Source organism: Homalodisca vitripennis, chromosome 4 (genome assembly GCF_021130785.1).
Source record: "Homalodisca vitripennis isolate AUS2020 chromosome 4, UT_GWSS_2.1, whole genome shotgun sequence".
NCBI lineage: Eukaryota > Metazoa > Arthropoda > Insecta > Hemiptera > Cicadellidae > Homalodisca > Homalodisca vitripennis.
In genome coordinates this window covers 129,851,916-129,868,160 of record NC_060210.1, presented here as the reverse complement: position 1 = coordinate 129,868,160, position 16,245 = coordinate 129,851,916, and the positions used below count along the sequence as shown (strand labels likewise).

The window sequence follows — 16,245 nt, the reverse complement described above, 5'->3', positions numbered from 1 at the left end:
ACTTGAAAATAGGAAGTGTTATGTAAGCACCAACCTCCATGTTTGCTTGAGCGGCAGTGAATATTCGCAAACATTCATCTCAGATTGCTTCACATTCCCAAATACGTAGTCAACAAAACCTTTACTGCACTCCTTTTCTACTTTCTGTCGTATTTATGTTTACCTAGCTCCCTGATAAATTACAATCAGAATTACTGTGTGCTTATTTAATATACGCCTAACTGATGTTCCAACGTAACCAATCTCCGTGAAACACTATTTTTTCAACGTTAGCTACCAGTTGTAGTATTAGTAGTGATATTGATGTAACAATCTTGATCCTTTGTGTGAGGGTTATTTTTGACGATGGAATCAGTGACACTACGTTTCGAGATCTGCAATCTGATCTCTTCTTCAGGTATAACTAACCTAATACATAATTACAAACTAGGTTAAAATAAAAAAATCATACCAAAGCGTTGTGGCACGCCTAACGTGTTGTTACTGTAACGTGGCACAGAAACGTAGTGTTACTGATTTCTTGTTTCACTGAACGATGGCAAATGTCCGGAAAATCCTGTTTCCTTCACAACCTTGACCCAGTACAGTGTTTTAGACTGAGTATTTTTTGTATTTGTCTTTAAGATAATATTCAATTTTTTTTACAATTCAATCTATACAAAAACGTTCAACAATATATATAAATATATAAAAATTTATTAAACTTGTATAAGCGGTAATAGCCTAATTTAATTTTAATAAACATTGAATCACAAAAGTAATTGCTCCGCCGGGACTCGAACCCGGATCTCTCACTTGCCGGCTGAATGTGCTACCATTACACCTCAGAGCCTTTTTACGATTCAATTATATTGTATTTGGCCGTATCTCTCACATTATAATATATATATATATATATATATATATATATATAATGTATATATATATATATATACATATATTGTGTGTGTGTGTGTGTGTGTGTGTGTGTGTGTGTGTGTGTGTGTGTGTGTGTGTGTGTGTGTGTGTGTGTGTGTGTGTGTGTGTGTGTGTGTGTGTGTGTGTGTGTGTGTGTGTGTGTGTGTGTGTGTGTGTGTGTGTGTGTGTGTGTGTGTGTGTGTGTGTGTGTGTGTGTGTGTGTGTGTGTGTGTGTGTGTGTGTGTGTGTGTGTGTGTGTGTGTGTGTGTGTGTGTGTGTGTGTGTGTGTGTGTGTGTGTGTGTGTGTGTGTGTGTGTGTGTGTGTGTGTGTGTGTGTGTGTGTGTGTGTGTGTGTGTGTGTGTGTGTGTGTGTGTGTGTGTGTGTGTGTGTGTGTGTGTGTGTGTGTGTGTGTGTGTGTGTGTGTGTGTGTGTGTGTGTGTGTGTGTGTGTGTGTGTGTGTGTGTGTGTGTGTGTGTGTGTGTGTGTGTGTGTGTGTGTGTGTGTGTGTGTGTGTGTGTGTGTGTGTGTGTGTGTGTGTGTGTGTGTGTGTGTGTGTGTGTGTGTGTGTGTGTGTGTGTGTGTGTGTGTACAAACATATATTCCTGATATTCCTATAATATATTTTAATTGACATGGGTTTTGGACTAATTGATACTTATAAATCGTTCAAATTGATTTTTATTTAAATAGCGCCAATACTAATGTTTATGCTAATTTTCAATTTTTTGCCACGAAGAGTTTTGTAAAAGACTAAAACTGTAACCACATCCTAAAGTTTTAGGAACGTACCCATAGCTTGGAAACATCATGTATAATATTAAAAGTCTTAGTGTGGTGAGTGTTTATTTTGAGTTAATCGCAGAACAAGCGTGAGGGTCAGTTTAAGTAGCGTTATCCCTTGTTTAGCGACAATGTGTGCAGACGGAGATTAGCTAGCTAGCGAGTGTGTGCAGCATAACAACAGCGTGGGTCGGTTGTCAGGCTTACCCGTACCTCTGTCAGCAGTACTGCCAACTTGAAGTAAATAATTATTTACTTCAACCTAATAAGCGTGTTTCCAAAGTATACCTTATAAGTAATTAGATACAATTGTCAAGATTCGTTTGACTAAAATGACCTTGAATTTTCCCCTCATAAGAATTATGTTAAACTTTCATGTTTAACATAAATGTTTCCACATTTAGTTATAACAGAAATACGTTATTTATTTACTTAAAATCAGATATTTGTAATACATTGTTTAACCATTTCTAAAATATAATTCTCTTTATACATAGAGTACTTTTATTACATTCTAAAATTTTATTTAAATCAAAAATATATAATTGCTTTAGTAAACTATCAACATACTATTATAATAGAAAGCTGATTGTAATTAAAGGAATAAGTAAACTATATTAAACCCAATCGCTTTTATAAAACTTACACGATGACATAAATTAATTATAATCGTGTTTGCATATGTAAATTTATCATTATCTATTTAATTGATTATAAAGTGATCATATTAATAATAGATTATGCTTCGTTTATTCGTTTCAAAAAATTGAACTACATTATTCTGTATCATGAAACGAATAAACAAAACAATGTTATATTGTTGTATTTACCTGTATATATTCACAAGAAATTGAATTAACTAGTAGTGGTAAAGGTATTTGTAGTAAACGTTCATAATAATTACAAATATATAGTTATGCAGATAGGTCAACTTGGATCTCAAATATTAAAAAATATATTTATATTCACACTTATTCTCTCACGCGCTGGATTTGTAGTGCTGTACATGCAACGTTCGTTGTATATGCCATGATAATGTTGATTGGCCCCCACATACGCTATATTAATCCCTACCTGAAGCCAGTTTCAGGTCGTGTATAATGCAAGCTATCATACGTTATCAGCAATAGCAAACTCAGCAGTTGCCTGCAGCTTGTCCCACGCTAAGTGAGCGACTAATTATCATAGCCAACTTAGCCAGGATTAACCAACCAACATAGAACTGAACCAAACTTGCTCCTCTCCTCTTTAGTAAATCGACTTCCCCAACCTACGCTATACTCGTATTAGCCCCTATCTGAAGCTAGTCTCAGACCATTTATAATGAAAGTAACCGAAGTTATCACTAAGAGCAAACTCAACAGTAGCCTGCAGCTTGTCCCACGCTAAGTGAACTACTAATTATCACAGCCAACTTGGCCAGGATTTACCAACCAACATAGAACTGAACCAAACTTGCTCCTCTCCTCTTTAGTAAATCGACTTCCCCAACCTACGCTATACTCGTATTAGCCCCTATCTGAAGCTAGTCTCAGACCATTTATAATGAAAGTAACCGAAGTTATCACTAAGAGCAAACTCAACAGTAGCCTGCAGCTTGTCCCACGCTAAGTGAACTACTAATTATCACAGCCAACTTGGCCAGGATTTACCAACCAACATAGAACTGAACCGAAATTGCTCCTCTCCTCTTTAGTAAATCGACTTCCCCAACCTACGCTATACTCGTATTAGCCCCTATCTGAAGCTAGTCTCAGACCATTTATAATGAAAGTAACCGAAGTTATCACTAAGAGCAAACTCAACAGTAGCCTGCAGCTTGTCCCACGCTAAGTGAACTACTAATTATCACAGCCAACTTGGCCAGGATTTACCAACCAACATAGAACTGAACCAAACTTGCTCCTCTCCTCTTTAGTAAATCGACTTCCCCAACCTACGCTATACTCGTATTAGCCCCTATCTGAAGCTAGTCTCAGACCATTTATAATGAAAGTAACCGAAGTTATCACTAAGAGCAAACTCAACAGTAGCCTGCAGCTTGTCCCACGCTAAGTGAACTACTAATTATCACAGCCAACTTGGCCAGGATTTACCAACCAACATAGAACTGAACCGAAATTGCTCCTCTCCTCTTTAGTAAATCGACTTCCCCAACCTACGCTATACTCGTATTAGCCCCTATCTGAAGCTAGTCTCAGACCATTTATAATGAAAGTAACCGAAGTTATCACTAAGAGCAAACTCAACAGTAGCCTGCAGCTTGTCCCACGCTAAGTGAACTACTAATTATCACAGCCAACTTGGCCAGGATTTACCAACCAACATAGAACTGAACCAAACTTGCTCCTCTCCTCTTTAGTAAATCGACTTCCCCAACCTACGCTATACTCGTATTAGCCCCTATCTGATCATTTATATATTAGTCTAAGATCATTAATAATGAAATCTACCGTACATTATCAGCTATAGCAAATCCAGCATTAGCCTGCAGCTTGTCTCACGCTAACTGAGCGACTAATTATCACAACCAACTTGTCCAGGATTAACCAACCAACATAGAACTGAACCGAACTTGCTTCTCTCCTCTTTAGTAAATCGGCTGGCTCCCACCTAGGCTACACCAGCCATCCTGAATTGTGTTTTGTTCTCCAGCCTCTATCTGAAGCAACCCTTAGATCATGTATAATGAAAGCATACGTCGTTATCAGCGAGAGCAAACTCAGCAGTAGCTGCAGCTGTTCCACGCTAAGTGAGCGGCTTATTATCGCAGCTAACTTGGCCAGGATGAACCAACTAACTTAGATCAGAACCAAACTTGTGTCTCTTCTCTTTGACAGCGTAGGCTGCAACTATTCATACACTTTGTCGTAATGGAAAGCATTCGTTGGTACATGTTTGTTACAAACATGATATTTATATTAACTAAGAAACTAAGTTTATTTTTCTCTGTTTCTTGACTACGTAAGCTAATATAACGATTAGTATATTGTCATAACCACCATAGCAGGATTTTGTATCGATTCATAATTGGTGCTTCTAGATGTCTAATCCATTTAAAAGGAATAAATCCATTCCTATTCATCATAACACGTCACTAAATATTTGTTAAAACATTTGTTGCCCAATCAAAACACAGTCGTTCATTATCAAATTTTATGTACTTTTGTTTTAAGTTTTTTAACATTTTGTATAAAATGGAAGGTCAGGTTGTTCGAGGTAACTCGTATAAATAAATTTTCAATTGTTGTTCTAAATAAAAATAACCAAAATAAATAATTTGCTGAACTTCAGCAAAGCCCAGCACTCTATAAGATTGGAAATTTTATTTCTTTCTGTTTACCTGTGTGTCATCCGTCCGATATCTCGAAACCAAAATGACTCATAAACTTGAAATTTTACATAAAGCTCATTTCTATAGTAGTAACACGTAATTTGATAATGAGTCGTCAACCCTGGGATTTGGCCAAACGTTAACAAATATGTTTACATTGGTCTTATGGGTAAATCTTACGGTGTTATAACCGCCAAAGAGCCGATAGCCAATTTATATTGTATTGGTTATTATTGAAAGAGAGAATTCCCTTTCGATAGAAACCGGTTGTCAACCACCAGAGTTTTGGTTGAGGTCAAAACAGGGGAGGGGGAGGGGTATTTAAAAGTTTGAAAATATGAAGCATCAGAAAAGTTTGAAAATAATTCTTTCTCGCATCAGATTTGTCTTAGCTTGACACAGTTAAAACAAACTCTGAACACGTCATCAGAGACCAGACCATACAAAGACATAAAGTGACGACTTTCAGTCTATTTTATGACAATCTGATGGTGATATGACTAGGCCTATTATTTATGTTCTGACGTGGTCGGTTGTAAATGTATCAAGGTAGGGAAAATATAATCTGAGAGAAACATTATCGTTTCATATGTTTAACCCTTTTGATACCTTCCATTTTCGACCTCCGCCAAAACTAGTGAGCTAACGATAAAGTACTTGCTTAGGAAACCATGTCTCTGTAGATTTTAAGAAAAAATAGATTGTGTACTTATACAGTACAAATTAGCTGTTGGCTCCAAGGCTATAATTATTTTTGTTTTTAATGTTTTTTTTTTGTCTGATACACAAATTGAGGAAGATTAATGTCACCTCGATCTGCAGGTGGCCTGTTTCACCCGGCGGATGACAAGCAAGAGGTGGCTTTCCGATATGCTGTGGAGAGGATCAACGCTGACAGCACAGTCCTGCCGAGGTCTAGACTGTCTGCACAGGTGGAGAAGATATCTCCTCAAGACAGCTTCCATGCTTCCAAGAGAGGTCAGTCACAGTTACTAGTCAAAGTTAACAGAGAGAGAAATTATACTAGCAAGCCCAGGAACTACAACTGAACCAAAGGAACTACAACTTCTAAGTACAAAAAAATTTTGTAGATATGCATTCATCTGATATGTAGTTAACGCTTTATCTATAGCGTTACTATAAGTCTATAAGTTACTAAAGATCATCCAAATTTCCGCAACTCTGTTCTTCCAAGACAATGACGTCATGTTGTATTTCCCCCAGATGGGAAACAGGAAAATATATTGATTGTGGATCAGATGTTTATTTTTTTATATACTTAGAAATATTTTCAGGAACTGTGAGTCTTAAGGCTACTCAATAACCTCACCAATAGGACACATTCAGTACCCTCAAGTTTAGAATATTGTAATAATAAATACTTATATTAATTATAATATCTTCATTCCACATAAGGAATATTGGAATGTACAGAAGTAGATATTATAGGAAAACGGACACGATACAGCACAGATCAAAGAAGGCTTTGACAAACCGATTATGCGAGTCAGTGAGTGCCACAGATATATCCTTATCACAATGGAGAATGAGCTAAATTGGCTTATCTTACTTACTTTATAGTAAAAACTGATAAATAAATAAGATGTCAAACAAAATAATGTCAACATTTATTAAAGCCGGCTTAAAAGTTATTTGAGACAGGAGAAATGAAAGGAAATGATTCCACTTTATACGTCTGCAAATACGAAATTCTACATTAATTTGGCTAAATTTACATTAGGGCAAAAGACTGTTAACATCTACACGGGCTCTTGAGTATATAAGGTATCCACAGATTTAAACACCAGGATTCAGAAAAATGCATAGCAAAACAAAGTTATAAAAAAACATCCGATAGAATTTGACAAAACAAAAGTATTTGCAAATATTCCACAATATTATTATTCAAGGATATTTACGAAATCCTTAAAATAACTAAGAGTAAGAATCTTTATCATTTACTGATAAACTAATTTTGCTAGGAACATAGGCATATTTTTTTAAATTTTGCTGTAAATCTAATGGTATAATCAAATTCAGTTCATAAGGAGAAAAAATAACTTTCACGTTAAAAAATCATTAGACTATCAAAATGTTGGCAGCCTGTGCAAAAGAAATAAAACATGCCGCTAATTTATTTAGCTCTTACCAATCAAAGGATAGCTCTTCCCCTTACTTCCACACACTTAAACAGGCGTGCAATTTCAATGGTTTGTAAAGTTTCAGTTCGTCTCTTAACTGAAAATAATTCACAAGAAGGCCAAAATATAGAAGTATAATATTTTATAGTGACGTTATGGAGCGATGTTTTGGAGCTTTGATAAAATCTTAGAATATAAATTAACAAATTCATAGTTTTACTACACGTTAAACATTTTGCAGGATTGGGTCTCCGTATTTTTGTTTATTTATCTAGTTTTCCTTACCCCAAAACCTTATGGCATATAGACGGCTTCACTATATAAAAATGTATCTCTACATCACTGCTCTGGTTTACAAAATCAACTCTGCGTCGTAATAAATGTTTTTCTGAATCACTGGGACATTTATAAGGATTAACAATTAGAAATCGTAAAAAGTCTTCTTGGAGTTCTGTCGTTGCCCGTCCGTCTGTTTTTCTATGTGATAACTCATAATAGAAAGATCCTATATACTTGGTGTATAGATTTCTTTTAATTTAAGGAAGAACTCTAAATATTTTTGGATAAAAACGTCATAGGGCAGTTTGTATGTATGTCTGTAGAATAACTCTCGATAGAAATATTCTTAAAATTTGAAACTTTGTACTTAGGTTTCTCTTAGTTCAAGCAAGAAAGAACTATATTGGTTTTAGGTAAAAAGGTACTAGGGCAGTTCGTATATCTGTCTTGCCGTCTGTGTAATAATTCTCCATTACGTTCTGCGGCCCTTCGATATATCGGTCCCTGCCGTATCGGTTTATCTTACTATACTTCTTTACACCAGATATAAAATTAACATTTGAAGTGTTTGTCTAATTGTTTAAGTCTGAGGAAAGTGAGGAATATTTTTCTACATTCTTGTTTTCATATTCAATCAATAAACATAGTTAGTCAATTATTTAAACGTTTAATTCTAATATAATAAGAATAAAATTTATGTTGATATAAGAAGAGCGAATTGGTACCGTACTTTAGGGGACTAGGGAGAGTAATAATTCCTGATAATGCAGTACAAGGGTTGACGCAAGTGCAGTAGCTTGTTGTGTGGAACCGCAAAACTAAGGAGCCTTACAACACACTGGCTAATGTTGTTATGCTGTCAACTACGGGGATGTCTTCTAATTTAATCTATGTAATCAGCCGTTCCAAAACTTAACAACCTATCTTTTGATTAAAGAGATGCCATGACACGAATGATTTTAACGTGTTGTGTTTACACTTTCATTTGTTACCTAATACATAAAACTATAATATTTAAACTGAAAAATCAGTCTTTGTATCAAAATGTGCTAGACTGTAGTCTTCGGAATATTATTCATCTATACTTTAAACTGCTTCGAAAGTCTCAAAATCTAACTGCTTTAGTAACGTTCCAAATCTGTCTAAAAATCGTAAACTGCCCCAGTTGTAGTAATATGCTACATTTAGTACAATAAAAGTAACTAACAAATTCCAGACTATGTTTGTACAGTATAAATATTACAAAATTTTATTTTGTTTTTTTTTAGCGTCTTTTAGAATTCTACCCAAGACATATTTATATTGTCATACATACTTGATTGTTTCATGTAAAGTATATATTTACGAAAATTTGCTCAATGTTTGTTTTATCAATAAATTATTTTACTTTTGGTTTCGTTTTTTAATAGTACAATTGTAATGACATCATTATATTAATTATATTACCCTTAATTTTGGAGTTTCGATTTAGTAACAAAATGTTTAATCTTAACCTGTATTCTTAATTGTTACAATCGTGATTTATAGTAAGTGTTCCTCCACTCTGTTAATGCGATTTCCAGTAAATTACGTACATTACAAAATTGTTACAGGACTGCACTTTTTTCCTCGACAGTTTTTAAAATCATTCATATTAAGTTGTAGAATTTTAGTGGTTTTATATTTTGTAGGAGTGATTTTTTAGTATTATTAAGTAAATCATGATTGTATAGGGTTATTGAACAAGAAATGAACTATTCTGAATGAGCGTAGTACGAAAACTGGGTTAATCAACAGAAAAAATAAGTATTAGATTTACAAATAGGACATTTAAGTTTTTTAACAATATTATAGATCCTTTATATGTACAATTTCACAGGTTTTTTTTTATGAACCCCTCGGGTTGACATCAACTCAATGGTCATTTACTGACCAGAATCTATTACTGGTATTTACGGTAACTGTCTACAGTTCTTTTTATACGCTGAATTAATTCCTAGACGATTAATAGCCTAATAATAGAAGAATAAAACTTACCATTGATAAAATTACGGAAATGATAACTCTTATCTCAAAGAACTTTAGATACTAATTATTACGATGTCTACATCCAATAAAGCGCCCACCAGTTTACTACTCATTCAGATAAATGATGATAATAATGATGATAGCGATATCAATCTTTAAAAAGGAAAATTTAAATTGCTACATTTTTACCTTCCCATTACTTTTATCTAATTCAATCAGGTCATAAATGTAATAGCCCTCCACTCATTTTTTATATTAATATTTTTTTTTAGTTCATCGTTAGCAGAGACATATAATTTTTTTGCAAACCCAAACATGATTGCAATAGAAAGAAAGACCAGATAGAAAATAATTGTTAAAAATCAATGTAATAAAGCAGAGTAAATAGCCCTTAACGGCTATAAACCAGAATTATTTGCAGGGAGTTAAGAAAAGCCAGGAAAGGTAAACTCAGCGGCGGGCAGTGATGAAGCACCTGATAGTGAACCAGCTATTTAGGGCTGACAGGACGCAGGGGGAGGAGTGACGCAGTTTTAACTCATTCTGGGAGTACACAAATTTACTGTTACAACATTGCTGAAACTGTTTTATAATTTGTCTTTGGTTTATTGTTGCTTTCCATAGTTAGTCTGTTAGATAACATTTCTTTTTCACCTCTAATATTACAATAGATTCATATAATGAATAATTGGTTTTATTCGTAGTTCATTGTTCTCATATAAATCTCTATTCTCATATAAATCTCGTTTACATAGTTTTTTGTAGCACAAGCAACATTTTTAATCTTAATATTACAAAAGATTTACTGAATAACAAGAACAAATTAACATGATAATCTGTTATTCATTACAATATTTGTGGCATAATCAGGGCTTAAATTTGGAGAGGTTCAAATTTCATAAAAGTGGGGAGGGTTTACATTGAACTCGTATTTTTTCAGTAATTTATTTTTTTCATGAAGAATTTGTGGGAAATGGGACCAAAACCTTAAGAAATAGTAAAAGGATTGATTATCAAGGATGGTATTAAACTAGAGAATTTGGTTATTTTTCTCTCACAGATTGGGGAATCATTACACCAGGATAGAGTATATACGTAATATGGTACTCTATGCACAAGGGTTTCTCTTGAATACGCTGCACCAAACTCAAAAAATATATTGTTAACATGTATCTATGTATGTATTTATTTTAGAGTCAAAATAAACCTAGAAAATAACTCCATGCATATCAGAAACTAGTAAGTGTACATATTGTTTTACACACATATGAAAATTACAACTCCTTTCATTCCTGAAAAAGAAAGTTGGAAGTACTCAAAAATATTACATGGGATGTATTGTAATAACAATACCATTTAGAAGTTGTATTACAATTTATACAAACAAACCAACTTGACATTCTTTCGTGGGATCCTGGGTGGTTTTAATATCTATCTAGATAAATAACAATAGATACAATGGGAGTTTTATCTGTCATTTTCATTTGGAATATTGTATTCTATATAGTTCTCATTGTCTGCTGTTCTACCATGGTGGAGATTGGGGAGGTGGAACAACTAAAGATGTTGCCATAGTCCTGTTGAACATGAAACATCCTTTTATCTGAAAAAAGAGGTTTTTAGCAGCTTTAGTGATACCACTAGAGACTAGCTGGATTGAAAAGCAGATCTGTCTGAAGAATGTTGTATTCTCCTTACCAAGCAACTAGAGCTTCTATGGCTGTAAGACCATATCAGACAAAGTTACAACGTTCACAATGACTGTTCAGTCATTAGCTATGTTTATTAAATCATATAATCAAGCAAGGTCCTTTTGTTAATTCTTTCTGTCATATTACTCTTTTATTGGTTTTCCATGGTCATGCAACAATGAACTGATACTGACGTTTACAGAAAGGATTCTATCTTATCCTCAAACACAAACTTTAACTTTGACATCCTGTTTCTGATTACCCAACACAGCCCTGAAAACAGGGGAGCAAAGGGGAGGAGTCCAGGGGGTCCAGACCCCCCCCCCCCCCGAAATTTTAAGACTTATTAAAAAATAAAGCATGGAGCAGGATAAAAAAGGAGAGTTATCATTACTCTTGTCTACAAACATTAGTTAAATTGATTGATTTAATTGATAAAAGTGACCGTTGTTAAAAATATAATTGTCCTTTCGTTTAAATCATAAAGTATCAAACGATACTTATGGGCTCGGCCTTTCGGATAGTGTAGTGTAATCACGGTATTTCTATAGGGCGCGGTCACGTGACGTCGCAAAGTAACCTGAACCGTAACACGGCGAACAGTTTAAATTAGCGACCACTTCGTTCAAATTCGTCTTGGGGACGTAGAATAACTGCTTACAATTAAGTTACGACGTTGATTTTAGGTGTCATTAAACTGTAGACGTGTATATAATTATCGAAAAAACTATAAAAAATCACTTTCGGTCGGAAAATACACTTGAAAAGTTCTACTGATTAGAACTTCAACTAATTTGGACTTCAGTGATTTGTTTTCGGTTGAGTTAGGACGACGATTTTTGTTATCATTAAACTGTACACTATACCTATAATTATCGAGAAAAAAATAACTTCCGGTCGGTAAATACCGAAGAAAAGCTCTCTACAGATTCAAGTTTTGACGATTTTGGATTTCACTGGTTGAGTCGTTGAGATAAAAGTGGTACTTAGAATTATGTTAGAACATTGATTCTAGGTATCAATTGAACGCCGACTAATACCTATATAATTATTGAAGGAAAATTGAAAAATCACTTCCGGTCGGATAATACACCGGAAAAACTCTACTGATAAGAAGTTCCGACTACTTTGGATTTCACTGACTGATGTAGTCTATTATTTCATTTTCCTTAGTATATTCCGATCGGAAGTGATTATTTTTGTTTTTTTCTCGATAATTATATATTTATCAGTCGGCTTTGAATTAATACCTAAAATCAATGTCCTAACATAATTATAAGTACTACTTTTACCTCAACCACTCAACCAGTGAAATCCAAAATCATCAAAACTTGAATCTGTAGAGAGCTTTTCTTTGGTATTTACCGACCGGAAGTGATTTTTTTCTCGATAATTATATAGGTAGTCGAGTACAGTTTAATGATAACAAAAAATTGTCGTCCTAACTCAATCAAAAATGCCACGTTTACCTCAATAACTGAAGTCCGAAGTAGTTGAAGTTCTAATCATTAGAGTTTTTCAGGTGCATTTTATTTCCGACCAAAAGTGACTTTTTTGATTTTTTTCCGATAGTAATTATATACTCGTCTACAGTGTAATGATACAAAAAATCGTCATTATAACTTATTCATAAATACCTCAATCAGTGAAATCCAAAGTAGCCGAACTTCTAATCAGTAGAGTTTTTCCGGTGCATTTTCCGACCGTTAGTTTGATCTGTACCCGAGCAACGTTCGAAAATTGCCCTCCTTTTCTAAAGGGTTTTCGGCCGTCAGTGGCCCAATGTCCCCGAAGGGGTATTTCATTTTCTCCACAGAATATAGTTGTGTCAATTATACGCTTGAGTGAAGCTCTGTTTTGTTCTTTTTCTTTCTTATCCAGTGAATCCAACATCACTCTGGTGCCTTCTACTCAGCCAGAATCGAACTTCGTAAAGGTTCTGTAGCTATACAAGAAAATTTGTGGTACTAGAGTTGCTGTGAGAGTTGAATATGTCTATTACATCTTTCCACTTTCTATAAGGCGTAGTTACTAAAGCTCCATATTTTTGGTATTTACCTTTTACCAGTGAACTCATTGGCAAATAACACACAAAACGTCCCCCAGATCCCCGGTTTCGGATCCCCCCCCGAACGAAATTCTGGCTACGTTACTGCCTGAAAAGGCGGATGTCGCATTTCACACATGTACACCAATGTATATTCCATATCCATGAACAAACGGTGACATATCTCATAAGTTTTTAAGGGAATATGGATTTTTTAATCATTACTTTTATCTCATTGAGACTTTATTATCTTATTTAAATCTTCACATAACAAATCAGTTTATAAAAGGATTTAGTTCTGCATGTCATATATTGTTATTATTCTCTTTATGTTATTTAGAACTTAAATTTAAGGTGCCCTGAATAGACAATTCATTTAAAACTTGTTATTAGGATCCATATTCTTCCTTTAATTTTAATGTTTGACAGAATTCTAAATGAAATTTGAAAATATGAACCAATTTTAAAATTTAAGTAGATTATGGAGTTATTGATAACCACAAATTAAAATATTCTTCACAGAAAACAAGCACCTTGCTAGCTGGATGAGTGGGGGAAAGTGTTTCATTCATAAATTTTAAATCTACTCACTGTAAATAAGCTATAAATTTGAACTTTAGGTAACGATCATGATCCTTAAATGGCATTTACAGTGTGTCACCTTCTGCGAAGTGGAGTGGCAGCTATATTTGGCCCTCAGTCAGGCCAGACTGCCAGTCATGTCCAGTCCATCTGTGACACCATGGAGATACCTCACTTGGAGACTCGCTGGGACTACAGGTTGAGACGGGAAAGTTGCCTCGTCAACCTGTATCCTCACCCCACCACACTCTCCAAGGTTGGTCTGTAACTAAGAAAACATGGGAAGATGTCATGAAAGTTCATAACTGACTTTAAGACTACATTTGTCGTTATTTCTTACACTCTAGTGTGATTATTTTTTCTACTCATTAACCCAGCTAGGCAGTTAATGAGGATACAGAATGTTTATTTCAACTATACATATATTCTCTGTAATTTTTGTAAATGCTTATAAACGGTAAATGGTCACAAAAACTAATTTAAATTATCATGTTAAGAAAATGTTAATACATTGCAAAAATAGTTACCTAGCTAAATTTCTGTACAAAGTGGACACAGTACTAGCACATTAAAATTTAGAAACTCCAGAAAATCTCTTGAAGTTCATACGCTACAATAGCAAACCGAAGTTACCCCAAACAGCAATGAAATATGAGGCTATTCCTTAGTGATGACACCATGTTTTGAGACAAACAGATTTCATGCCTAATGATAGCCCAATGAAAAACGAAAATGTATTGACCTTACAGGTCTTTCCTAAAACTATGTAGTTATCCACATGTCTGTGATCTCTTAATATAAGGGTTCTAGAGACTTGGAACTTCTAACATAGGTTCCAGGACATTGTTATTGTTGAGGACTGTTACTTTGGAACAGAGCAAATCGGACATATTCATGACCTAAGATTGAAGCAATAATATTCAAAATCTCCCTGAATTCAAAACCATCTCTTGAACAATTAGTGCTCCAGCCCTGGTCTATCACTTACCTAGAATTACTAATGAGTAATAATTGTATAACAAGATCAAACCATTTGCTCTTGAACCTTTTCAGAATGAAACATTGCTGTAACTACTGATGACTGATGTCTTGCAACTTGCTGATCAGAAATTATAAAAGCTAAAGGGCAAGTTTCATTCCAATATAGGATAGGTCTATAATTCAGTTGTCTGTGTCATTTTATTTTGCCAGTTCAAAAGCCCAGTTGCCAGTTTTAACAGCTAGAAGGGACATGTTTTTGTGAATTTGGCTCATTTTTTGACATACAATTCTAATCAACCCAAAAATGTTTGATAGCAGGGAAAATTCAAGAATTTGTATATGTTTATATTATTTATTCATACAGCCATTATTAAGTCCTATATCTCATAGGTATATAACAACACTTTTTTACATTTTAACATTCAAGAGCACATTTGCATGGTTGAAAATATTTTGTTCACAATATTTAACACTTTGGATGAGACCAATAATGGGCAATAAACTTAGAACAACTAACTCGGGCGAAAAGTAATGAAAGAGAAATTCTAAAATCACAAAATCCCAAACAAACTCTCAGCCATTGTCTTTCTCTCTTGCATTGATAAAATTCCTGAAAGTTTAACAATGAAGACAAGAAACATCTTGGAATATTTAATAAAACTAAGAAACAAGCTATCAAAAATGTGTGCGTTATAAAAGACATCTATATTCATCAAATATTATTATAAGACCTAAGATTCCAATAAAAAAGTGAGTTGTATGATTAACCTTAAAATGACAATATTTATTTAAAGAACCATGCATATAAACCATTTTTGTTTTGCTTTTCTGAACCTTATATATGAGGGTAAATCTGTATTATACCCTATTCAATATAGTTACCAATAATTTAAAAGTCTAATGAAGTTAACAACTTGACAGTATCAGTTCTGTAGTTTGTGTACTGTATCCCTTTTTTACTCTGATGATAATATTTTGTTGCCAGGCTTACGTAGACTTGGTGCAAGCCTGGGGATGGAAGTCTTTCACAATAATCTATGAAAACAATGAAGGTTTGGTGAGACTGCAGGAGCTGCTGAAAGCACACGGACCTTCAGAGTTTCCGATTGCCGTCAGACAGCTAGGAGAAGGAACTGACTACAGGTGATTTCTATCAGTATATCTAGACATTTAACGATGCAGTGAAAAAATCCTTAATATTGTCACTTTTGTCTGTTATTTATATCCAATAGACTTTATAAAATGCAGGATATGAACAAGCAAATACTGGGAGTTAAGATTTATTTAGATGATTGGTACAGTATCCAAGAAGCAATTTGCATTGTACAAGCATAAAACCAGGTTTTCTTTAAAATGATTGAAGAATTTCTCCAAAGAAAGTAATTGATCGTCAGCCGTGCTGGTTTTGATGGAGAAATGTATCAAAAGGGTTAAAAATATAAAGAAATATTTTTTTCTTAGATCATACTTTTCTTCGTTTAATACATTGATTGCGGTGGACGCAC

At 34.3% G+C, this 16,245-nt stretch overlaps 1 protein-coding gene across 5 annotated transcripts in view; it reads left to right on the top strand.

Annotated features, from left to right (window-relative positions):
* Window positions 1-16,245, top strand: part of LOC124360160 (glutamate receptor ionotropic, kainate 2) — a 139,049-nt gene that overhangs the window by 93,528 nt on the left and 29,276 nt on the right. For all 5 annotated transcript variants that reach the window (XR_006922214.1, XM_046813531.1, XM_046813532.1 and 2 more), the window contains 3 exons: window positions 5,835-5,990; window positions 13,831-14,015; window positions 15,726-15,883. Coding sequence is in view for 4 of the 5 variants with exons in the window: in XM_046813531.1 (XP_046669487.1) it covers window positions 5,835-5,990; window positions 13,831-14,015; window positions 15,726-15,883 (499 nt within the window). In the remaining variant the exon portion in view is untranslated. The remainder of the gene's footprint in view (window positions 1-5,834; window positions 5,991-13,830; window positions 14,016-15,725; window positions 15,884-16,245) is intronic.